Raw genomic sequence first — 24,636 nt, forward strand, 5'->3', positions numbered from 1 at the left:
CGATGCTGTATTGATATAAAATATGAGTACTATCTTTTCTCTATCAAGTCACTTGGCCATACCACTTGTGATTCATCAAGATTATTATTTTTTTGCACGTGTCTTAAATTTGATTACATTTTGTTCTCATTTGATGCAGTTGTATTGTTTTATGCTGAAATGTCATTTAGTGTGTGTATTAATTTTGTGTAATTTTATTTCCAGAAGGTTCAAAAACAATATTTGGGTTAGGCTTGTTGTTGCCCTGCAAATAAAGGATGAGTCTCCTCCACAGAGAGACACGCAGCTCATCAGTCAATCACTGGTATCCAGAATCAAAGCCCAGGTCAGGACTGTGTCTTTGTTCACTCTGGCTGGCTTGTGTGTATGTTTGCAGGTCTACAGGTGGTTTTAAACTCCATCATAAAAGCAATGGTTCCTCTGCTTCACATCGCTCTGCTGGTCCTCTTCGTCATCATCATCTATGCCATCATCGGCCTGGAGCTCTTCATTGGCAAAATGCACGCCACATGCTACATTATACAGACCGGTAAGGCAGCGCAGGGTTTCATTACCCTGAGTTTTTTTTGGTGGCATGGGTGTGACTGATTGTCTGTCTGATGGCAGACTTATGCAAAATTACCCTAAAATAGGTGAATGGGTGTGTCCAAGAAAGAAAGAACCCATTGGGGGGCAAATTCTTTGACAGAGTGGTACTGTTTTGGCCCTCTAGTTTTGTCTTTTTTGACTTTGTTTGATCACGTGTTTAGTTTCTCGGTCGTCTTTCTGCATTTAGTACATTTGGTATCCACAACACTGGCATTTCATGCTGTTTTTTTACAATTAAAACCTCTTTTGAAATCACCTCCCAAGGTAACATCCAGTATTAACAGCTGCATACATCTCATTGTAGGATGAAGTCAGAATAAATCCCTGAGAGTCAAAGAACATACATCACACATAAACAGTATACAGCATGATGCATGAATGGTATGTGAATGATGCTGCGAACGGGACAGATGGTGGATTAAATCCAGTGATTAAATGAAAAATATCTGGCTAAATGACTAATATAGAGGTCATAATTCACCGCCACCCAAAGAAAGACATGTAGCTTGTGTTTCAAGCGTGTTTGTGAATATACATTTTGGGATGCTGCATTGGTGAGATTGTGTTCGTTAGGGAAATTTTTAACGGGTGTGACGAGCGTACATGTACTTAACGTGCCATTTAAATGATTACATGTAAAGTGATTCTAGTGTGTCCCATATATGCATGTATTTATGCTGAGCTCAGTTTGATTAATGTACTCAAGCTAATGATTTGACGTGACGTTATGACCTTTTAAGCAGAAAAACCTAATCAGAGAGCAGGGTCGCACATGATCTCAGGCTAGAAAACCTATTTATTGTCCCCAAATATAACGTTTGGGAGAGATTTAAGGTAGGAGAACAATAACAAGACCTATACCTAATCCATCCTTCATAATCCATCTATTTAATAATGGTTCTGATAAAGTCTGACCCTAAAAAAGGGACAGCTACTTCACTTGGGAATATTTGGAATATTTTAATTACCGTTGCCAATTAGCAAGTCTTTTTTTTCTCCTTTATTTTGATTTAATTTGGATCTCCCTTTGTTCTCACATCTCTGCACCACAAAACCATGTCCCCTCATGTTACATCAGACATTGTATTTTTTTAATCTTTGGTTATGCATCAGTTGGTGATCAGGGAAGCGGCTTTATCTTTTTCTTGCTGTACCCCCCAGGTGCCCTTGCAGAAGAGGAGCCCACGCCGTGTGCGGTGTCGGGACACGGCCGTCACTGCGTGCTGAACGGTACCGTTTGCAGAGAAGGCTGGCAGGGCCCCAACAACGGCATCACCAACTTTGACAATTTTCTCTTCGCAATGCTGACTGTGTTCCAGTGCATCACCATGGAGGGCTGGACTGATGTTCTCTACTGGGTAATCTGTGAAACACAGCGACACCTTTTTTTTTCTTTTGATATTTTATAACACCTAGGGTAATATTATGTTCAACATGCTGCAAATTCATACAGCATCTTGACAAAACTGGCAAATTTTCAGAGACTATAGAGAACATAGGGGGCTCAGAGGTAAAGTGGCCGTCTAGCAACCGAAAGGTCGCTGGTTCAATCCTCACTTCCCCTGGTGACCATGTCCAAGTATCCTTAAGCAAGATACTGAGCTCCTAATTGCTCCTGATGGCCCTGCGATGGACTGGTGACCTGTCCAGGGTGAATAATAGCAATCAATCAAACTCTATCTTTATAGCACATTTTGTGTAAGTTCATGCAGTTCAGAGGAAAAATTTGAAGTTATAAATTTAGGTTGATAATCAAACAGACCACGTGGAGACCGTAGAAACAACAAAAAGAGAAGAAACAAAACTCATCAACAGACTCATTCCCAAATCCTCCGCAGCTCATTTGCAGAATTCACCAACAGCTTGGCCAAGATGCTCCACATTGAATCTGAATGAGTTTTCATCACAAACCCACCCACATCATTTTATTAATGGAGACCCTCATATATGAGTCCCTCTTTCTTCTAGTCTCCCTCCCGCACTCTCTTTACGTCTGCATGTATGTGTTGCCATGGCAATGCCATGCTAATGCTGCTGTGACAGTGTTGAGGGGAGAAGACGAGACAAACATAAAATATGCGAAAATGGAGTGTTGCTGCATAGAAGGCAGATACGCATGGATGAACTCGTCTCCCTGAAGTAAAGGTTTGATGTGCAGAAATGAGTCGGACCTCGTAAAAACACTATGTTATGGTTATGAAAAGACAAACTCTGACTCTGACAACAACTCTAACTATGAAGACTTATTCTCACCGCTGCATCACTTCTCTGGGACTCCAGAATGCAGTAAGCGCTCGCCACATATATTTGATACTTGAAGGGAGTTGTCCGGTACGATCCACGTCCTCTTTATCCAGACGTACACACAGTAATCCACTAACAAAACAAACTACCACACTTCCAGTTAGACACTACTGGTCAACACTACAATGGACGAGCGTTGAACCTTTTTCTTCTTCAAAATGATTTGGCAAATGTTAGTTTCAGCTTAAAATGCTGCATGGTGAACACACGAGTGGGATGTCTAATAGTTTTAATCCTCTTGTCGCCATTTCTCCTTGTGTTTCTCTGTAGATGAATGACGCAATGGGCTTCGAACTCCCGTGGGTCTACTTTGTCAGTCTGGTCATCTTCGGATCCTTCTTTGTTCTGAACTTGGTGTTGGGTGTGCTGAGTGGGTAGGTGTTAACCTGCTCCTTTATGTTTGCCCATATGTTGCCCTTATTGAAGGGGCTTACTTCGTGTGTGGTACATGCGTGACATAAGTTTGGCCTGTCCATGTTATACAAGCTGTGGTGACATTAAGATATTCTTGTTTGAAGATTATTAATGTTAAATACCCATTTAGATGGTTTTCTGAATTTGATGTTTGTTTGTTTTTTTATTTTAAATGTGTGAATTCCCATCATGCTGTCGAAATGCAATTAAAAATAACTGAATGAGTTCAAATGTATTTCCACTCCTGTGTTTGAAAAATAATTTCACTTCATTAAAAATACTCTGTTCTTTTAAATGTATGAAAATGACAATGTAAGTAATGATGTGAAAGGAACTTGCCTGACGTTAATTGACCATGTGATCCGTCCAGAGAGTTTTCCAAAGAACGAGAGAAGGCCAAGGCTCGAGGTGACTTCCAGAAGCTACGTGAGAAGCAGCAGTTGGAGGAAGATCTGAAAGGCTACCTGGACTGGATTACTCAGGCCGAAGACATCGACCCTGAGAACGAGGAGGAGGGGGACGAGGAGGGCAAACGCAACCGTGAGTCACCTGCTTCTAAATGATTTTAGTCCTTAATCTGGTTCCAGGAAAAAAAGAAGAAAAAAAAAGCGTATGAATGAAACCTGAATGTAACATCTTGTGCCTTTCTAATAATGCTACTCCTCTCTTTGCTCCCTCAATCGTGAAGGGAAGGAAGCTGACAACTCACCTGCATGGCAATTTAAACAATAATAGACGTATGATATTTTGTTTTTTTTCCCTTTCAGTTTGATGCTGAGAATGTTACTTCTTTCAAGCATCTGAAAAACTGAAGCACATAAATCCAAACTGCTGCACAGACATGCTGACGTACCGGCAACCAAATAGTCTATTTTTGTACCGTGTCATGTGCTGCTGATCGTAGATTACAAACATATGTAAATCCCCTGGATTAATTCTCCTTCTTCCTTCTCCTTACATATTCTTGTACTGAAGTAGAAAACGTGTGGGTCAAATAATTTGCTCAGATTGACAATGAAAATACAGTAAAAAGTTCACACTGTATAGATGATGTCAGAGACAGCCCTATGACATCATTATCATTATTGGTGATACGTACATTGGACATTTTGACTCAATAATTTTGACTCAAGTTATGTTGGGCTCACATTTTCAATTATTTTCAGATCACTACAAAAAAAAACAACTCACATTTTCAATGATTTATGATCATGACATGAAACAACTTGAAAGTGAAGATTGCACACTTGTCCAAGTGTTGTTATACATACATACATACATACATACATACATACATAAAAGTTTCAAATTGCCTTGTTGTAAAGATATATTGAAAATTTAACTTCAATCCAATGACATAGTTTTCAAATGTAATCCGGTCCGATTACATCACACACTGTATGACCTAAAAGATTACGTCATTCCCATTATAATCCGTTACTCCCCAACCTTGCATGCTGCGACAAAATGAGACATTCATCAAATAGAAAGTGCACTCTGGCAAATCTGTTGCCATTGAGTGAAGCACATATTGGTTTAGTATCACAGCAGACCCTATTATGTTTGCTTGGCAGAGCAACACGTTATTTCATCGAAGTTTTTTTTTCTTCATTGTGTTTATTCCCGTGTGGTAAATAATCTATTTTGACTCTTCTTTTTGTTTACATCAGTCATATGTGAAACGCAGTGTGCTGCTAATGACGCGTATAGTAAATGTAGTGTCCAGGGTCGGTGTATGTGTGCTTGTAAGTGCGACAAAGTAATCTTGAGAGAAACAGTGAGACTGTGAGGTGTGTGGTTTTTTTTTTTGGTTTTTTTTTTAATGGAATGAGTGAAATTCTCTTACATCTGTGACAAGTCATTTTACCCCTCCGCTAAGCTGGAGGTGACCGTCTCAGCCGTTCGTTCGGGGTGATTAGGATTGACTGAGATTAAGGAAACCGTGGGCGGTTGCACAAAGCATCCTAAGAGTTTCCTTTAAAAGTACAGTAATGATTCTCTGGAAATCACTTAACCACTTTAGATTGTGTGCATACATTCTCCTTCAGAGGAGAGCAAGTACAAATCCAAGTAGCATCCAATAATCAATCAACTTCATACAAAATGCAGTTGACGGAATGAATGCGATTTAACTGCTATTTGACTGCTCTCAGTCCTGCTTTACCTCTGCTAGACACCCTGTATAACGTACTAACTTTGTCTCCTTCACTCCACCAGTGTGTCAGTGTGCCTTGTAAAACCTGCTAACATTAGTTTTTCCCCTCTTTCTCCTTTTCCGAATATTGTGTCTTCAATTTGCTGCTCTTGTCTGTCTCCTGTCTTCAGATTTCTCAATTAAGTCTTGCTTATGCTAATCTGTTCTTGTCTAATATGATATTGTACTGTATCGTTACTTTGTCCAGAAACTACAGACAAAGAGATAACAAGTATACACTCACTTGCCAATTTCTGTCCGTTCAGTTTAAATGAATCAAGGTTGATAAAATATGAGGACGGTTACAGCCTCCAAAGTGACCATTAAACTGAATCTGATAAACAGATCCAATAAAAATTAACATGAAATCTTCATGGAGGGAGGATTTAATCCGGCGTTGTTGTATGATACTGCAATATTTAATGTGTATGTGTAGAAGTTTACCAAATAAATTGGCAAGCAAGTGTAGCTCGCAGTCAAATTGATATAGGAAATATGTTTACGCAAGGATACGGACTGTTTTTCTACAGTGCAACTGATTTTCATTAATAGCCTATAGATTCTAAATATGGATTTATCTGTTAGATTTATTTGAATGATCCTCTCTGGATGGATTTCTGAGTTGTTAGTTGGTTTTGAATGAACATTTTTTTTTGTGTATGTACTTTGTAGCCTCTCTTTTTTCTCCCTCTGTGCCAGTCACAATATACTGCATCAATTTCCCTTACAGAAAAGAAGTTTACTCAAGTGTAATAATACTGTACTTTGTTCAAGTTGATTCACATGAAAGATCATGAGCTCAGATTACTTTTTATATACCTGTCATTATCTCTACGAGGGGGTAATTTGTGGATGTATCGACCGAATTTATATTGAAATTGGCAATCTTTAATCTTTGTCCACCTTGTCTGGCATGGTCCTACAAAATTCACTTCCATTGCAATGATCCTGCCTGCAAATTAAGCAGGAACCCTCGCTAAATAGTAATTTGCGCTTATAGAAAACTAGCGGGATACTTTTTCGCAGTGTACTTACTGATCACTGTGTCTTAGCTGAAGTAGCCTGCAGTACAAATATACCAGTGTGCTCAAAGTTTACTTCTTTGACACTTCACATGAGCAAAATATGTTCCAAATCCATAACAGGCTTGTGGAACCGGCCTGCGACGTCTTCAAAGGAAACCAGACTGCTTCCTCTGCCCATGTGTGGCCCTTTATTCTTGATTTAAGTCAGGCCCTCTGGACAAAAAACATTGCTCACCCCTGAATTAAAGTATAGTTTTACAAGCTTCATAATGTGCCTCATCAGTATCCTACTGGTGTATTGATATCATTATACTTTGTACATAATGTATTCTTGGGAAGTTTACTTCACAAAATGAAATTTCAATGTACTTTAAATTTGACTGTGACAGGACAAGCTAGTCAGGGCAGAAAGAGGATAATGTCTGTCTTGTTCAATTGTTATGTTACTTTTCTGGACATGGTAGCTGTTTGTGTACTGAAGTCGGTACTGCAGCTGTCTGTTGTCGTACACTCTCTCTTGTTCTGCTGTGTACTGACTCACTGCTTCCTCTGCTGTCTGGCTGTGTGAACTGCATGTTGGTAACACCAAGGGGTCACGCTAGCTGACCTCACTGAGAAGAAGAAGGGAAAGTTTGGCTGGTTCACCCAGTCCACAGAAACACAGGGTAAATGTGTTTGTGCGTGAGTGTGCGTTTTCCTTGGCATGTTCATAAGGACACTTCATTTTTATCCTGGCGAGTACCTCTACTTGCGTGCACGTGCTTTGCTTACACTGTTGTTTGTGCTTTTGTGTTTGCATGCCCTTTATTCACCTGCTCCTCTCATTATTATCACTGGCATTTCATCCAAGAAACACACCTCATCATCTCTTCTCGCAGGAATTCTTTGAACCTTCAACATTATGTTAGATCGGTAGAACAGACAAAAGGGGGATACAAGGAGAACCCCCCCCCCCCCCCGACAAAACAGGAGGATAAGCTGCAATCAAGTGTATGGAAAATGGAGGCTGTCAGTTTAAGGAATAATAACAGGAATGTAAAAAAAAAAAAAAAACTCATAAGAGAGCAGATTTATATGATTGATTTATGTAATTACTTTCAATGAATTGCAAACGTAATTATTTTAATGAAATGATTTAACCGCATTACAACCATGATTCATAGCGATAGCAAGTATTAGTTTATTCGTTTGCTAACTGCTGTTGGTTGCTCTGGCATAAATAAATCATTCAAAATGTATGAATCAAGATGTTTCCGGAAGATTTGTTTGCAAGGGAAGATTTACCTCTCCAGCTTAACTCGAGCGACTGGAAATTATTGATGGTTAGATTAAGCATTTTTACATCGAAAATTAAATCAGTGAATATTCATTTTTCACGCACATACATTGCGTTGTATACATGTATGTTTTGTTTGTGGATCTTGTGACTGTGTGTACTCTATTTTTGTTGGAGTAAAAAAACAAAACAAAAAAACCAACCAGCCAAAGTTTGTGTTCAGATCGCTCATTCAGTCATACCCATTATAAAATCTTTTCACTTGTCACTGATAGACAAACTATTTAATGCATGCACAGTATATATGATTTCCAATGTGTTTTATGTTGCAACCCTGTAATTATCTCAATAATATTTGCAGCATACAGACCTGGAGCAAATAGCTTGATCAGATATTTCAGTTTTAAAATACAATCAGTGACTGTAAAGATCAGTCAATATCTTTAGGCAGTGTCTAATTTGTAAATGTTTTTTGTTTTTTAAGACAAATTTGACTCAGGTCTGGCATCATGCTCTCACTTTGATCTATGCAAAAACCTTACAATTCATTATTTTTGCTGTCCTCGCAAAACAGGCCTATAGAGGGTTAAGGCATTGTAACTTATTTTCAGTGTCTGCCTTTGAGAACAACCCTGGCTCGTCTTCATTCATGTCAACTTTTGGAAGAAGGCACCCCAGCATTTTCTTTTTTGACACCTCAACTATAAAACACTTTGTTTGTGGTTTGGCTTGGTTGATGAACTCTATGAAACATGAATAAAAATATAATTTCAGCTCACACATACACATGCAGAAAAGGCAATTCATAAATCAGTAATGCTTCCAATCAACAACTCATTTGAAAAGATATGTGTTTGCTGCGTCCACAAGGCTGACAAGAACTGTTTTTGTTCTTTTGAGTCTAACTTAAATGTCTGTCGTGAATGATTTAGTCGAGTATGTGACTCGTAGTACTCCTGTTTTGTCCAAGTAGTGAAACGACTGTGCATCACAGTCTTGATCAGCTACAGGATAAGCAGCTGTTTTTTAAGTTATTTTTTTAAACATAGGAAATTATTTTGAGGTGGTGCATAGACACATAGGGCCTCACTCAAGCAGTCAGTGGCGTATGAGGGTAGGGAGATGGTGCTATGTGTACGCTGTGCATTTAGGGCACGTTAAGCTTCAATCTGTATTTAGAGGGCATGTAATCAGAGTGCAGACCATTGCACATTGTGCGAAGAGTCAGTCATTAGACATGTAATTATGCATTATTGTGTTTTGGTATGACATCACTCAAACCGATTAGAGAGCCTTGTTCCATTCCCTTTAAAGCCCAGGTTGCGGCAGGCCTTGGCGTGTTGCTGTTTCAGTGGTTCACGCATTTTAACTCTGGAGAAGTGAGAACTTTTCATCAAGAGCGATGGACCTCCTTGTGCTCAAGGGGAACATGTGCAGGCATGTTTTATGTTTATTTACAGGAGCAGCAGGGATCCACCAAAACCATCAGAGGTGGCAGCCAGTTTTTCCATGTTGTCAGGCTTGAATGGACCCACATTGCAATGCTGCACATCAGCATGTCAGCGCTATTGATACTGTGGATGTTTTCTGGTGTTACAAAATAACAATGTGTTATGGTCGCACCAGATGATGCTTTACTAACATACTTAAGCACCTGTTGCTGCAAGTGGTGCTAAAGTTTATTTGCTAATTAAAGGGCAAGGGTGCTTGGTGTGAAAATCTCCTTTGCCCCTACTTGAAATTAGGACTGAAACTTGTACTTGACAAGTGCCACCTTGTGCTGTTCTTAAAATAGGGCCCATAAGTGGTGTTGTTGTTGAGACACAGAGATAATTTCTATGTCCGAGAGGTGAAGGAGAGATTAAGTTGATTGTTGTCAGCATGCATTGATAGGAGATGCCATGAAAGTATATATGGAGGGTTAGCCTTACCTTGGGTCCCAGGATGGAGCCCTGAGGGACACCAGTGTCAAAAATGCAGGATCTGGACAGAAATCCTTGCCAAGAGTGGTTAGACTGATAAAATGTTAATTAGGACTGTGCATAGCCAGTGATTCTCAGTTCAAAGAGAACAGAGAGAAAGATTTGATGGTCATTCTTTTCACTATATTTGTCTTTCTGTGTTAAAAAATATCAAAATTGACTTGAAATATATTTTATCTCCTGGGACCAAGCCAAACCAAAAAAAAAAAAACCCAAACAAACCAAAAACCATTAAAAATTGCATGGATGTCAACAGGAATATCTATGCTAATAATAATTTTAAACCGGTTGCCCCCAGGATGCAGAAAATGTATGTCCTAAAGATCTCTGTTAACCTCATGTCATCTCATGTAACTGTTATTGTGTGTGTTTGTGTGTGCAATACTGCAGCGAGCATGCCCACAAGTGAGACAGAATCTGTGAACACTGACAATCACAACAGCGAGGAGGATAAATCAGCCTGCTGTGGGCCATTATGGTGAGTGTATTACTAGATATTACTAATCCATACGATACCACTGCTCTGTACTATGTTGAATATCTTACATTTAGACACTCGCTTGGGGGTTCTATTAGTCTGCTTAGGTTAACTGAATTTGCCAATGAAACTCTAACCAGATGCTTTATAGATGCAATCATCTTTGTACACAATCAACAACATGACAGCCAGAGCACATAATTTCACATGTTGTTGCTCTGTATTAAAAGTTCTCATCTTTTACTCTCTTTAGTCAAAAAATTACTAAGTCAAAATGCAGGTTAGTACTTCGGTATGACATCACAGTGTCTTCTTCACTCAATGAACATTCAACTCATCGTGCACATCTAATTTTGTTTTATTCCATATTTGGTCATATCCCTGATGTTGTCATCTCTGCATTTGTAACTTTTGTATTTGATTAACTGTGGTGTTTTACTTTGAAAAATGTTTCTCTTTATCCTGATGTCACAACACATTTGTTTTGTTTTGTTTTTTCCCCCTGTTTTGTCACTGAAAATTGTCTCTATAATCAGGTCCGTTACATCGTGATTCATTATAACGCTGTGTTTCATGTCACCATTTGTTTAACTGTCTATGGGACAATAGATTCACAGCAGCCATTTTGAGGTCATAGTAGAGTGAAAAGAGTTGTAACTGATGAAATATATTATGTTCTTCTCATATTTGGTGTCACCGCCATTGCAGTTAGCCAGTCTAAATGATACCAGAGCCACAATTCATGTTATTAACAAGACCTGTCCTTACCCCGCTGTGACTTTGAAGTGGCTGCTGTTAAATACATATAACTTAAAATGAAACTTCCCCCACAAGTATATTTTGCCTTTCAGATACTTGCGTAGGTGTCTTGAGGTCACAAACACGTTTTTTTCACTGATGTGTCACTTCTTTTTGACTCCAGACTGCAGAAAGAGCCGGCCATTTTTATTTAGCATGAAGCCAACAGCGTCCCATGGCCACCAGCTGCAAACTACAGCAAAACTGTCCATAAACGTCTGTTCACAAACTATCAGGAGCATCATCTGGTGTAATCAACGTCATCTTAATCTATAAATACGCTCAGTAATCCACAAACACTTTGATTTGAGCTAAAATACAAACAAACTAGAACACCTTGGTTCAACTGAAAGCACGAGTTCGTTCTGGAAGGCTTAGGGTACTTTTATTTTTTTGAGACACACCTCTTGATTTTGAAAATGTATTGATAATATCCATCGTCATCTTCCGCTTATTCCTTACTAGTAAGGGTCGCGGGGGGGGGGGGGGGGGCTGGAGCCTATCCCAGCATCTATGGGCGAGAGGCGGGGTTCACCCTGGACAGGTATTGATAATATTATATAATAAAATTAATAATAATATTTTAATGGAACATTGCAGAATTCACCCCCCGCCCCCTCATGCCCAAGATTAGTGAGGATACTACTAGATAAAAAAGCTGTGGATTACATCTGATAATGCACTTGGGAATTTCTAAAGGGACATTTTTGACGATTTGCTGTTGTTTGTAGTTGGTGGCCATAGGGGCACCTTTAGCTTCAAACTAAACATACGTGGCTGACACCTTCTGCATTCTGGAGTTACAAAAAAGTGATATATATATATATATATATATATATATATATATATATATATATATATAAGAGAAAATAAAATCTTAATTAGCTTAAGACACCTGTTCGTGAGTACTTACCGGTAAATTGCAAAAAATACACTTTTTTTTGTCCATCAAAAGTTTTCAATCTGAAATATGTTAAATGACTTAGAGATTTTTGCGACCGATTTTGTCTTACTTTTCACTAGTCTCCTCTGATTATTTCAAAACTATTTGCTGACAACTGATGCTACACATGTTGTTTGCTAGTCGTCAGTGGCGACGCTGGAACCGTTTCTGCCGCAGGAAATGTCGCGCAGCTGTGAAATCGGTGACATTTTACTGGCTGGTCATCATCTTAGTGTTCCTCAATACTCTCACCATCGCCTCTGAACACTACAACCAGCCCAACTGGCTGACTGAAGTACAGGGTATCTATGTTTCTCTACTCTGCTCTGATTGGTTGGGAAGCATGTCTTCAGGTGCACAGGATTTAACAAGTAGTAACAGTTCCCTTGTACTCCTCTGCTATCCAGATGCAGCCAACAAAGTTTTGCTTGCGATGTTCACCCTCGAGATGCTTGTGAAAATGTACAGTTTGGGGCTGCAGGCCTACTTCGTGTCCCTGTTCAATCGCTTCGACTGCTTCGTGGTGTGCGGAGGCATCATAGAGACCATTTTAGTGGAGCTGGCCATCATGTCTCCTCTCGGCATCTCTGTTTTCCGCTGTGTCCGCCTTCTTAGGATCTTCAAGGTTACACGGTGAGCATCTACCAAATTTTGAATGGGGAAAATGAAAACTGATCTCGCAAGCTGGTCCTTCATATTCCTCGGTCTCTTTTAACAATTAACTTTGTCTTCTCCAGTCATTGGGCCTCGTTGAGTAACCTTGTGGCCTCTTTGCTCAACTCCATGAAGTCCATCGCCTCCCTGTTGCTGCTTCTCTTCCTCTTCATCATCATCTTCTCTCTGCTGGGCATGCAGCTCTTTGGGGGCAAGTTTAACTTCGATGAGACTGTGACAAAAAGGAGCACGTTTGATAACTTTCCCCAGGCCCTGCTCACTGTATTCCAGGTGTGTGTGGTTTTATTCACTTTCCTCTGATATAATTTTCAGGAATTATTGCTTGCTATCACATTGTCTGCAACAACAGTACATCAGAAGCGGCTGATATTAACATAAATGGTTGATATCGATCAGAATGTGTCTTATATGTCTTTAAACAGTTCATGTCAAAACCAAGCCAAAATGCCTTGTACAGAAACAATGGCAGAAGAATCACTCAGTGCATGCTGGGCAGTTTTAAGCTCTGCCACTATAAATACATGTACCAGGTTCTTTATATGGGACAGTAAAAGCTTTTATTGCACTTTACGGCAAATTAACGCCTCTTTTGGCAGCCTTACCTGCCCAGTCCTTGAATGCGTTGTGCCAATCATATAAAAATACGTCAGAAATGACATAATGTCATTCTGTCTCGATGGCATGATGTTTTCATGTGTTCAGTTTTTTGAAAAACTGACCAACATGGCCTCTACTTGTGTTTACCAGATCTTAACAGGAGAAGACTGGAATACGGTGATGTATGATGGAATAATGGCGTACGGTGGTCCGGCCTCCTCTGGAATGGTGGTCTGTATTTACTTCATCATCCTCTTCATCTGTGGAAACTGTATCCTCCTGGTCGGACACGCACATTATTTGATGTATTAGATGACTTTTGAGACGTCTTTCTCTACTCTCCCATTGCTTACGTTCATTGTTAGCCAGCGCTCAGCTGCCCAGTGGCTGTCTGGAGCTCCATAATGCACGCAGAGAGAAGAGAAGGGTATCTATCTGCTTGTCTGGCTCTAAAAATAATAGAAATTGAGTTGGTGTCTTCCTTTAATTTGCCATACAGCTTCTTCCGTTGTCATTGATTGCAGATGCGTAGGCCTCCCGAGTGAGAGATCTCTATTTTTATACAGCGCACAGTCCTCCAGGCATATAAAATGATTGCAATTCAGTGTCTTGCTCAAGGACAAGGAACCAGTTACCTTCTGAATATTCGATGGCAATGTGAGACACTCAGGCCCAACATCACCTGTGTTTTCTTCATGAGTATTTTCTCCTTAAGTCACATGAGAAGACATCCTGCTAAACGTGTTTTTGGCCATTGCCGTTGACAACCTGGCAGATGCAGAGAGCCTCAACACAGCGCAGAAGGAAGAGGAAGAGGCCAAGAAGAGGAAGAACAGTGCCAAGTACTGCTTACTATTTCACATTTTCTCCTCATCACAACCACCTCTGATTTTTTTTTGATCCTCTGTGGTAATGTGTCCCAAACAGGGAGGCAAGCGCAGATAAGAAGAGAGTTGAAATAATGGAAGCTGAGGATGTTGAGCTGAAGGTACTGGAGAGATTAAAACCTATAAATCAGGCAAATGCTATAATTGGTTTTTTTCTTTCTGTTGTTTAACACTTGAGGAGAACTGTTTGTTCTGACGACTGTTTGTAGGTACCAGCAGAGGCTTTGCTAGAGGAAGACAAAGAGATGTATCCTGCGCTTGACTCACCAGGTAGAACTGACTTGGCTTTGTGTTTGTTGTTGTCGGTAGCGCCATAGGATGACCAATAATGATTGTGTGTTTTCATGATTTTCAATGATTAAACCAACTACGGTTCTAGTGTGTAATGATGACGATAACGACCACCTCCCAGAAGTCCCGGTGGGGCCCCGCCCTCAGAGGCTGTCAGACCTAACCATCAAAGAGAAAACCCCACCCATCCCAGAGGGCAGCGCCTTTTTTATCTTCAGCAGCACTAACCCGTGAGTCTTGGACTTGTTCTATTGACACGAAAAAGGTACCAGTCGGACCTCAATTAAACTCGGTTTTCTAACTTGCTACTACACTCTGTGTACGCTGTCTCCCTACCCTCCGTTTCTGTCTCTGTTTCTGTAGGTTCCGTGTCTTCTGTCACAAGCTGATCAACCATCAAATCTTTACCAACCTCATCCTGGTCTTCATCATGCTCAGCTCTGTCTCTCTGGCCGCTGAGGACCCCATACGCAACTTCTCCGCTCGCAACATAGTACGTAAACCACTACAGGGTGTGTCTGCAGGTTCTCAGTCATGTCTAAGTGCCATATGGAGGCGACTGGGCTTGAAAGCTTGTCCAGTTGCCTTTGTATAGCACTTAGATGGAACTCTGAAGTCCTGAACTGACTAAAAACTATGAAAGCTACAATGTCTGCTGGTCTTCTAAAGTCAACTTAAAGGTCAAAGAGGTCACGAGAAGTCATCGATTCTCACGCGCGCGCGCGTGTGTGTGTGTGGACTCTGATGTTTTATCTGTGTATTTATATCTGTATTTTGTGTCTGATTGCTAGCTGACTCACATGTTACACATTACACAGTACAATATACTTTTCCAAAAATGCTATAATTTATGGTCGCAAAAAAACCAATATGACATATTTCCCCACTTTGAACAAATTGTAGGCATAAGTTACATGTTGTTGCTGCGAATTGTAGGAATACCCTGTAAACGCAAAATATTGATAGCATGGGAACAAGTTTAACCTCTTGGCCACAAAGTATATATTTTTCACTCTATTGTCAATCCTAGAAACAAAATAGATAAAGATCAAATGAGGCATTTACATAGATTATAGGATGGATTATGTATCATATATTTTACATTCTTGGCCAGATTTCAGATATTATATTGTTGTTATATAACACATTTAATGCCTCATAAACCTCTACAAAACCAAATTCAACCTCCTCAGTCATGATCAAACATGACCTTATTAAAATATTCTGTCATCATTATGAGAAATAAAATGAACAAACCTGAGCAAGTCAATTTCCCAATCTGGCAGCCCAGATGACGACTGTATAGTTGTGGCTGTTATTTCCCAAAAATGATGACGAAGGTGGCATTTACTGTTTAGGGGCTCTCTCTAGATTACAGCGTGGCTCACTTCACTGTCTGCAGAGAGCGAACCTGCCACTGATGTAATGGATTTGAGAATTTCATTCAGGCAACAAAAGTAAATCTGTGTTGTCCCGATTTGTGGATTGCGGCCCCGTGAGCAGCTTTAATTTATTACTATTTCATCAGGGCTTGACTTTCATGCATCTGCCAAAAAACAAAAAAACAAAACAGATGGTTGACTGTGCTGTTGTCCTGGAATGACTTGATGACTTGTGCATTGCCTCTTGCAGATACTTGGTTATTTTGACTATGCTTTCACGGCAATCTTTACTGTTGAGATCCTGTTGAAGGTAAATGGCCTGTGTGTGGTGTGTCGTGCTGTGCTGGGTAGAGCTTCAGTAACCCTGCGTGCTTGTGTCACTCTGATTGCCTCCTCAGATCCTAGGCTATGCAGACTATGTCTTCACTAGTATGTTTACATTTGAGATCCTTATTAAGGTAAAGAATAAAAGCTGCTGCGCTGCCTCAGCAACAAACCCACCACCTCCAAGCTTGCTGCACACGCCCTCCCTCCCTTCATTTTTGTCTCTCTAATTTTATTTTTTTTTCTGGTTAAAATGGCCACCTGTTTGTCCTGTTGTCATGGTGGCGATCCATCAACATGGAGATCATGCGTTTTTGTCCGATTTTTTTTTTTTTTCCATCTCAGGCTCCCCTCTTCATCTTCAACCAGTTTATGGACCGTGGCTCTCCAGCATTCAGCCACTCGTTTGGCTGTTCCCAATTTCATTTTTTAAAAGAATTCTTGATTGCTAAATGCTGCATGATGACATTTGATGAAAAAAAAAATCAATCATTCTGTTTGTCAATATTGAGATCACAATAATTTAATGTGATCGACCTTGGAAACTGTGAAATAATTGTTGGTGTTCCTGACTGACTCATTGAAACCAAAGTTGTTTCCTACCAGCTGATTTGGTTTCTCCCAAAATTCCATCAGGAAACAGGAGCATCACTGCAAAACACAACGTGACACAATTTCCAAATGATCTGGTTTTGAAATCCATTTAATTAAAAATGAAATTCGATGAACTGCCCAGTGCCAGGTTGTTATTTTTTCTTTTTGGAAAATAAATGAGCCTAACATGCACTTGAAGAAATCCAAACAAAAAACCCCAGAAACAACTAGATGATATTTTTGCTACTGTTAAAATTCAGTCCTCTACCTCACCCCTTTGCTCGCTGCATGTTTGCACCAGGTAAATCCCTTGTTTTCCAGCTAAAGCCTAAAATTCGATCAGGAGAAGATTACAGACCCCGGTTGATGGAAAATGTTTGCCGTGGCGTCCCTGGTTTAATCTGCACCGGAAATGAATGTAGTGGCTTTGGTGGAATAATGTGCCCCATGTCTTGTCTGAAGATTTAGATTTTATTTTTATTTTTTTTATGATGTGTGCGTGTGTGTGTGTGTGGGTGTGTGTGTGTGCGTGCGTGTGCACCATTGTACATGCGTATGCTTCTCTGTCAACAGTATCTTTAAAGAAATGCTTTTAATTGTTTATAACTGTCTTTAGGGTACTTTTGTGGGAGTGAATCCGATCTTGTTACTGTTTAGAATACTCAATGGATTCAAAATATTACGTCTTATGCTCATAACTTCCAATTTTTTTGGGAAAAAAAGGTTCTTAATCAAGATTACAATTTAATTTAGATGCAAGACAAATGATATAGCGCATTTTTGCCATTAACCTTCATGAACTGCAAAATCCAACTTTTAAACGCGGAAACACATTTCGTTGCATCATTAAGTGACTATCCAGTAGCAATGACACACAGAATATTCTGCTAACAAGAGAGATACTGTAAACTGTTTCCCCCTAATAGTGATGCATGGATTTAAACTCAGCCTCACTCCAATCCGTCCATCGTTCTGAGTGGTGTCTCCTCTCTGCTCAGATGACAGCATTCGGAGCGTTCCTTCATAAAGGAGCTTTCTGTAGAAACTACTTCAACCTGTTAGACCTGCTGGTCGTTGGCGTCTCTCTGGTCTCCTTTGGAATCCAGTATGTATTCCTCATCAGTGTCATATTTATTACATGTCTGTCATTTCTTTATGTTTTTGCTTTTTAATATGAAACATTCCAGGTGCCTCACTCTTCTTCTTCGTCATGACGTTCGTAACGTCACAGCAGCGTAGCTTCATTTGAGCAACAAAATCAACCCCTTTTTGGGGGGATTTGTTGACTAAGACTACATTTGGACAAAATCATGAGTAAAATTTTTGGGAGGTAGTCAGTAAAATGAAACTAAAGGTGATGTGTATTTCAGTCAAAAACCTGAGACTAAAACTAACTTCATCACCCGCCCCTGCCAAAAATACCCGAAGAGGTTTTGTTAAATCTCAACACGCAGAAATTTAGCTCCTGTTTCCCATTTTCTGTGACTTCAACGAAAATACTCAACTAGCAATAAATAAAAGACAAAAAAAAGATCATAAAACAGGATGAGGATGAATTACAAATGTAGCAGGAACCACTAATGGAGATTTAGACCTGTAGACATATAGTTTTATATATTTAGTTTATAAAACATTTATCTTCCATGTTAAGTAAAGCTGAGGAGTCTAAGTTTTCTTAGTTAGGTGAATGTGTTTTATTCCTCATCTGTTGAAGAGCAACTTATGCTACGATGAGCGCTTGTGTCCAGCAACTAGAGCTGCCTGTGCATTGTGAGTTTCTGTTTATGCAACAAACAGAAAGGACGTTGAGTCTTAGAAGGCAGGATAAACAACTACACACTCAAGATATCGTAGTGTGAATCTAGTTTCTGATTATTCTTCTGCTTCCAAAGATCCTCCGCTATCTCAGTGGTGAAGATTCTCCGTGTTTTGAGAGTCCTCCGACCGCTCAGGGCCATCAACAGAGCCAAGGGACTCAAGGTCAGAATAACAGTAACACATTGTGGTATACAGTGCATGTTTAACGTGACTCCTTCCTTATGTTGGACTATAAATGGTGTGCGGCTTTTTTGTCCTTTGTAGCACGTGGTCCAGTGTGTGTTTGTTGCCATCAGGACCATCGGCAACATCATGATCGTCACCACACTGCTGCAGTTCATGTTCGCTTGTATCGGCGTGCAGCTCTTCAAGGTACAGTGAGGCCTTTCCTTTATTATCAAAACTTGGAACGCATCTGACTTTTGTTATTGTTTCCAGGGGAAATTTTATCGCTGCACAGATGATGCAAAGTCCAGCCCGGGGGAATGCAAGTAAGTTCTTTTGATTCTTCGTGGTTTGCTGTTTGTGTGTGTGTGTGTATGTGTGTGTGTGTGTGTGTGTTAAATTTTCCTCTTTAAATCCCAGGGGTACATACATTCTCTACAACAATGGAGACACTGCTCTGCCGATGGTCAAGGAAAGGATCTGGTACAACAGTGACTTCAACTTTGACAACGTCCTCATGGCCATGATGGCTCTCTTCACCGTCTCCACCTTTGAAGGGTGGCCCACGTGAGTGCTGCCTCTCTTCTGGAAAGGCTACTTATTCAATCTCTGATTAATGACCTTCATTTTCATGAACCAGATCTTTTCAAGTCTGATTTGACTTTTTATTGAACGTGTTCTTGAGCTGCCTGAATTTTTCAGTATCCTACTTTTTCCTCTGCCTGCAGTCTCTTGTACAAGGCCATTGACTCAAACAGAGAAAACATGGGTCCCATCTACAACTACCGCATCGAAATCTCCATCTTCTTCATCATCTACATCATCATCATTGCCTTCTTCATGATGAACATCTTTGTCGGCTTTGTCATCGTCACCTTCCAGGAGCAGGGCGAGAAAGAGTACAAGAACTGTGAGCTGGATAAGAACCAGGTAGGAGGAGCTGATGCGTGTACGCTTTTGTTCCGATGCTTTTATTATTGCCATTTTGATCTGATGTATTCATTCATATCAAATCTTGAAGACATTTAACTCTCTCTCTGTTTGCCTCCACCCAATCTCACCACCTCTCCAGCGTCAGTGTGTGGAGTATGCTCTCAAAGCTCGCCCTCTGAGGCGTTACATCCCCAAAAACCCGTACCAGTACAAGTTCTGGTATGTGGTCAACTCCACCGGCTTTGAGTACGTCATGTTTGTCCTTATCATCCTGAACACGCTATGTCTGGCCATCCAGGTGAGAGCTCAGCTCCACTCATTCACCCCTTGAAGGTTGAACTGATTTCAGCTCGTTAGATTGTAGATCTTGAATCCTCTTAAAATGTGTCTCTTTAGTCAAATTAGTATGAAACTGCATATTAGTGAGCTTGAGCCGGACCAACTAGACCATGAGTGACCTTTGTCTGGTTATTGAATGAAATTAAAAGGCCTGTTTTTTTTAGACTTCTCCTCGTGATCCAGTGTGAAACACTCATTCGTGGGTATCTCTCTCTCTCTCTCTCTTTCTCTCTCTCTCGTGGGTATCTCTCTCTTTCTCTCTCTCTCTTTCTCTCTCTCATTCTCTCTCTCTGTCTCTCATTCTCTCTCTCTCTTTCTCTCTCTATCTTTCTCTCTCTCCAGCATCACGGTCAGTCTCATCTCTTCAACTATGCCATGGACATCCTCAACATGGTCTTCACCGGGGTTTTCACCGTGGAGATGATCCTCAAGCTCATCGCCTTCAAACCCAGAGTGAGTCTCCTTAGAGATGGTAATATTTACAATATTAAGGAAAATAGAAGCAGATGGACTTGTGTTGTTACCTAAAACCTCCTCTTAGATTTAATCCTTGTAGTGCTGCCCCCCCCAGTCTTCTCTCTTGTTGATGCCCCTCATCCAGACTGTGACCCCCTGACACCATAACCCCCCTTCCTCTTCTCTGCATTCCCCTCCTCCTCCTCCTCCTCCTCCTCCTCCTCCTCCTGCTGCTGGCTGTGCATGGTGCCACATTCAGGGCTATGTCGGGGACGCCTGGAACATCTTCGATGCTCTGGTTGTGATTGGCAGTGTAGTCGACATCATACTCAGCCAGGTAGAAAGACATCAATCCCCCCTTCCTCGTGCTCTCCCACTGCTGGTGCTGCTCTCCTTTTTCTTTCCTTCCTTCACGCCCCCTCTCTTTTCCTCCCATCCTGTCCTAATTTATGTTTGTATATGTGTATTTTGTTTGACTAGAGTGTCCCTCATGAAGCAAGTTGTAGATTTAATGTTTGATGGACACCGTAGAGCAAATACATGCTGGTGGGCTGGATTCTCATTCCTTTGACTCCACACTCACTCACGCTCAATAAGCAGTTTTTCTACGTCTACGGTGGCCATTTTTGACAGCCTGTCATTGTGTCAGCGAGAGTTGAGTTGTCAGTATTCAAGATTAGATTTTGGTTAATGTGATACTCTCACTGGCTCACTGGCAGAAAGCCTCAACTCTCTCTCTCTCTCTCTCTCTCTGTTAAATCAAATCACACTTTTTCAGTCTCTCTCTTTCATAATTCTATTTTTTTTACCTCCTCTTCCCTTTATTTCTTGTTCTGTTGTCTCTGTCTTTCCTCTTTTCTGTGTGTCCTTGTTGCTTGTGCTTGCAGAACTATTTTGCTGATGCATGGAACACGTTTGATGCCTTAATTGTTGTGGGTAGCGTGGTTGACATTGCCATCACTGAGATCAATGTAAGTAGTCATTTATCGCACATACACGCATGTCCGAGCTCCCAGCCAGAGGGCCTTGCTTTAGCATTGGAGATGCATCCTGGATCAAGTCCTTCATTTACATGTATAATTAATTAAAAATGTATAAATCCTTCATAAGAATCTGTCAGGCGGATATGTTGTGCAAGAGTTCTTTACCTGCGAACTAATTCGGTCCCCTCCTGCTGCTACTGCCAGGCTGCTCTGACCGTTGGCTCACAGGCGCTCTTACAACTGACAGCATGTTTGCTGCAAATAAAGATTTTTTTATTTTGATTCTTTTCAAAGGACAATTTTAAACCAAACAGCTGTCTGGATGATGTGATGCAGCGTATAAGAATATATAATATTAAAGTTGCATACAGAAAGTCAAGATAATTTTAGTTATAAAATAAGTAAAAACTGAATACACTGGAAATCTCTGGTATGTAACACGCAGTGGGGATGGGGATTTATCAAAGGGTGAAACACATGTAGAAGTTGATCAAAACCAGGTATTTTTGATCAGTTAATTAATGCTTGTTGTCACCTCACTTTTATATTATTATTATTATTATTATTATTATATACTATATTCAGGGTCGATGGGGTCAAGAAAAAAACCTGAAAAGAAAAAGCCTGGAAAAGGTTTTGAAAAATTATAACAAAGTCAGAAAACTTTGAAAAAGTTCTTGAAATTTGTTTCACTAACACTCACATTATTAGGGATTGACTGAGAAAACCCCCCTTCAGTTAATAGACATGTTGTAATGTTGATTAGACACACGCTCGTACATTTTGACAGAGATTTATTTGATTACTTTTCATGTCTAGACAGATTTTTCAGAGAATGTGTGGTTTTAAAATCCAACTCAAAGACATGGAAAATTACTCCGTGTGTATGAATCTCCCCTATTATATTTAGAGCATTTCATGATATATAAATGTTGTTTCATCAATTAATTACTTGTTTTTGATGTTGGCAAAACAAAAAGGAAAATTTAGCCCTCTGTTAATTTTTCACTACATAAAAAAAATTATTTCTTTGTTTCTGTAGAGAGAAAAAAAGAGTTTAATTAATCTGCAATTAACCCTCGCCAATAAGAAATAATTCACAAAATAATTCGTCAGTGTTGGCTCACCAGCTCCTTGAGTTGATGAGTCGATTGAAATGATGCTTGATGTGATAAGGTGTTCATTCATCGATGTGTTTTTTTTAAAATTTATGTTAACTTTGAATGCGGCCAACAAAATCAATAGGTGAATTGAAATTAGCATCTTTTTCCCCTCGGCGTGCTACACGTTACACCGGTGTTCCGGTATTAGGAAAGGATATTAGGAAAAGCTTTGCATGAGGAGCTCTACACTGTTGTTGTTCTTGTTTGTGGTATAAATCCTGTGTTGTTTGTTGTTTGTAATGTAATAAAAGGTAATTAAAAAAAAAACAAAAACAGCTCTCCGTGATGACATTTGCAGCAGCATTGACTGATTTGTGCAGCTGGTTTTGTGGATTAACTTGAGGCTTTTGGTTTCAAGTCGGCAGCCATTCCTGTTGTCAAGGTGATAGTGGAACCAGGGGTAAGATGAAGAAGCCCCTCCCCTTTTCATTTATTTAAGTCTGTTGCTCTTCATTCAAAAGTCAAAGCATCAAGACATTTTTTTTCTTTTCTTCCATTCATTTCTTGATGAAAAATGTTTTTTGCCTGAACTTCTGGTCTCGTGATTCATGAAAGTCTGACGGTTTGACTCAACTCTTGATGTCAGTCAACGTCTATGTTGCATTTTTTTCTTTTTTTGGGGGGCTCCAAGATTCCTGGTCGACTCTGACATCCTGTTTTGTTGGAATATTGTTTTGTCCTGACGCATGGCATGAGACAGAGAAATAGACAACAGTCTTTTGTCCATTTTCCTCACTACAATAAGTGTTTGCATCCAGATGACCAACAGCATTGTCGCCTCACTGCTCTCAGTTGATATTTCTCCTCACAGTTCTTGTGTGATTGTAGTGTAACAATACAGTCAGAGATCCATCGTGGTGTAAAAAAAGGCCATTTGTCTTTCGGTGTGTTCGTCTTTGGACAGCCGATGTTGACTGTTTTGAATCTTGCTGTTGAATGTCAGTATGTGTCCGTCGTCCAGGTGGCTGGAAAAGACCCTCTAACTCTGCATGCACGTTGGTTGTCGTCATTGTGAAGATGAAGAGAGTAACCACAAACACAGGGGACGTCTTCATCCCGTTGTTTGCTTGTTAGCCCATACATGTGACTCATACGCGATGCTTGAACCAGCATGTATGAATGAGTGGTTACCGTCTGTGTTTTCTGTTTCTTCATCCCTGATTCACTCTCCGTTTCAGAACACGGAGGACAGCGCTCGCATCTCCATCACTTTCTTCCGCCTGTTCAGAGTGATGAGGTTGGTCAAACTGCTGAGCAGGGGGGAGGGCATCAGGACTCTGCTGTGGACCTTCATCAAATCCTTCCAGGTCAGATATGCAGCTGATAAAAATCTGCTTTAAAATCAGAGCCAGACAAGAAGACGGATCCCCTAATCTCCTCTGTGTGTGAATGAGACCGCGTGCTTCTGTGCGCCTCGACTGTCTGTGTCAGTCTATAAGTTTGTCTCTCAGTCGCAAAATGAGACAAAGGTGCACAAAGCAGGAAGCCGCGCAAAGAGAAGTGGGGTAAAATTAGACATGTATAATAATAATAATAATAAAACTCTCAGGATTAATTAAGCTTTAGTGTAAGATTGTCTGAAAACAAATGAGGCCTAGTAAGGTAGACGATCTATCAAACCAGTCACAAATGGTAAGAAACTGGTGGGTGTGGCGATGATCACGTTGACTAAACTCGCATTCGAGATGATGGATTGCAGTTTTTAGTAACTGCTGTTTCTCCTTATTCTTTGTGCAGGCTCTTCCCTATGTTGCACTTCTGATAGCCATGCTGTTCTTCATCTACGCCGTCATTGGAATGCAGGTACAGTAACATGAGAGGAACCTCAGAGAGACCCTGCAGGGTGTACTGTGTTGCCTTCATGAATAACTCGTCGTCTTATTTTTTATCCTCGATCCGATTTTACTTTTGTGCATTTTAAGGTTTTTGGGAAAATCGCCATGGTGGATGGAACACAGATCAACCGCAACAATAACTTTCAGACCTTTCCTCAAGCCGTCCTCATGCTCTTCAGGTCTGTTTTTGTC

General features: G+C 40.3%; 1 protein-coding gene across 7 annotated transcripts in view; it reads left to right on the forward strand.

Moving 5' to 3' along the window:
- The window catches only part of cacna1db (calcium channel, voltage-dependent, L type, alpha 1D subunit, b), a 68,970-nt gene that overhangs the window by 30,602 nt on the left and 13,732 nt on the right, over positions 1–24,636 (forward strand). Inside the window, exons 6-37 of one of the 7 annotated variants that reach the window (XM_086214222.1) lie at positions 377–529; positions 1,750–1,946; positions 3,163–3,266; positions 3,677–3,846; positions 7,116–7,190; positions 10,174–10,261; positions 10,515–10,541; positions 12,144–12,304; positions 12,410–12,635; positions 12,740–12,947; positions 13,425–13,545; positions 14,002–14,116; positions 14,202–14,262; positions 14,371–14,431; positions 14,541–14,682; positions 14,816–14,945; positions 16,085–16,144; positions 16,233–16,292; positions 17,751–17,857; positions 18,645–18,732; positions 18,835–18,942; positions 19,009–19,061; positions 19,156–19,302; positions 19,464–19,665; positions 19,808–19,966; positions 20,350–20,460; positions 20,723–20,800; positions 21,351–21,434; positions 22,968–23,009; positions 23,788–23,916; positions 24,347–24,412; positions 24,532–24,623. In XM_086214222.1, coding sequence (XP_086070348.1) covers positions 377–529; positions 1,750–1,946; positions 3,163–3,266; positions 3,677–3,846; positions 7,116–7,190; positions 10,174–10,261; positions 10,515–10,541; positions 12,144–12,304; positions 12,410–12,635; positions 12,740–12,947; positions 13,425–13,545; positions 14,002–14,116; positions 14,202–14,262; positions 14,371–14,431; positions 14,541–14,682; positions 14,816–14,945; positions 16,085–16,144; positions 16,233–16,292; positions 17,751–17,857; positions 18,645–18,732; positions 18,835–18,942; positions 19,009–19,061; positions 19,156–19,302; positions 19,464–19,665; positions 19,808–19,966; positions 20,350–20,460; positions 20,723–20,800; positions 21,351–21,434; positions 22,968–23,009; positions 23,788–23,916; positions 24,347–24,412; positions 24,532–24,623 — 3,625 coding nt within the window. The remainder of the gene's footprint in view (positions 1–376; positions 530–1,749; positions 1,947–3,162; positions 3,267–3,676; positions 3,847–7,115; positions 7,191–10,173; positions 10,262–10,514; positions 10,542–12,143; positions 12,305–12,409; positions 12,636–12,739; positions 12,948–13,424; positions 13,546–14,001; positions 14,117–14,201; positions 14,263–14,370; positions 14,432–14,540; positions 14,683–14,815; positions 14,946–16,084; positions 16,145–16,232; positions 16,293–17,750; positions 17,858–18,644; positions 18,733–18,834; positions 18,943–19,008; positions 19,062–19,155; positions 19,303–19,463; positions 19,666–19,807; positions 19,967–20,349; positions 20,461–20,722; positions 20,801–21,350; positions 21,435–22,967; positions 23,010–23,787; positions 23,917–24,346; positions 24,413–24,531; positions 24,624–24,636) is intronic. The other 6 variants (XM_086214218.1, XM_086214221.1, XM_086214219.1 and 3 more) reach the window with 6 other exon arrangements.

Source organism: Aulostomus chinensis, chromosome 9 (genome assembly GCF_037954235.1).
Source record: "Aulostomus chinensis isolate RoL2024-O1b breed Wild chromosome 9, RoL_Achi_v1.0, whole genome shotgun sequence".
NCBI lineage: Eukaryota > Metazoa > Chordata > Actinopteri > Syngnathiformes > Aulostomidae > Aulostomus > Aulostomus chinensis.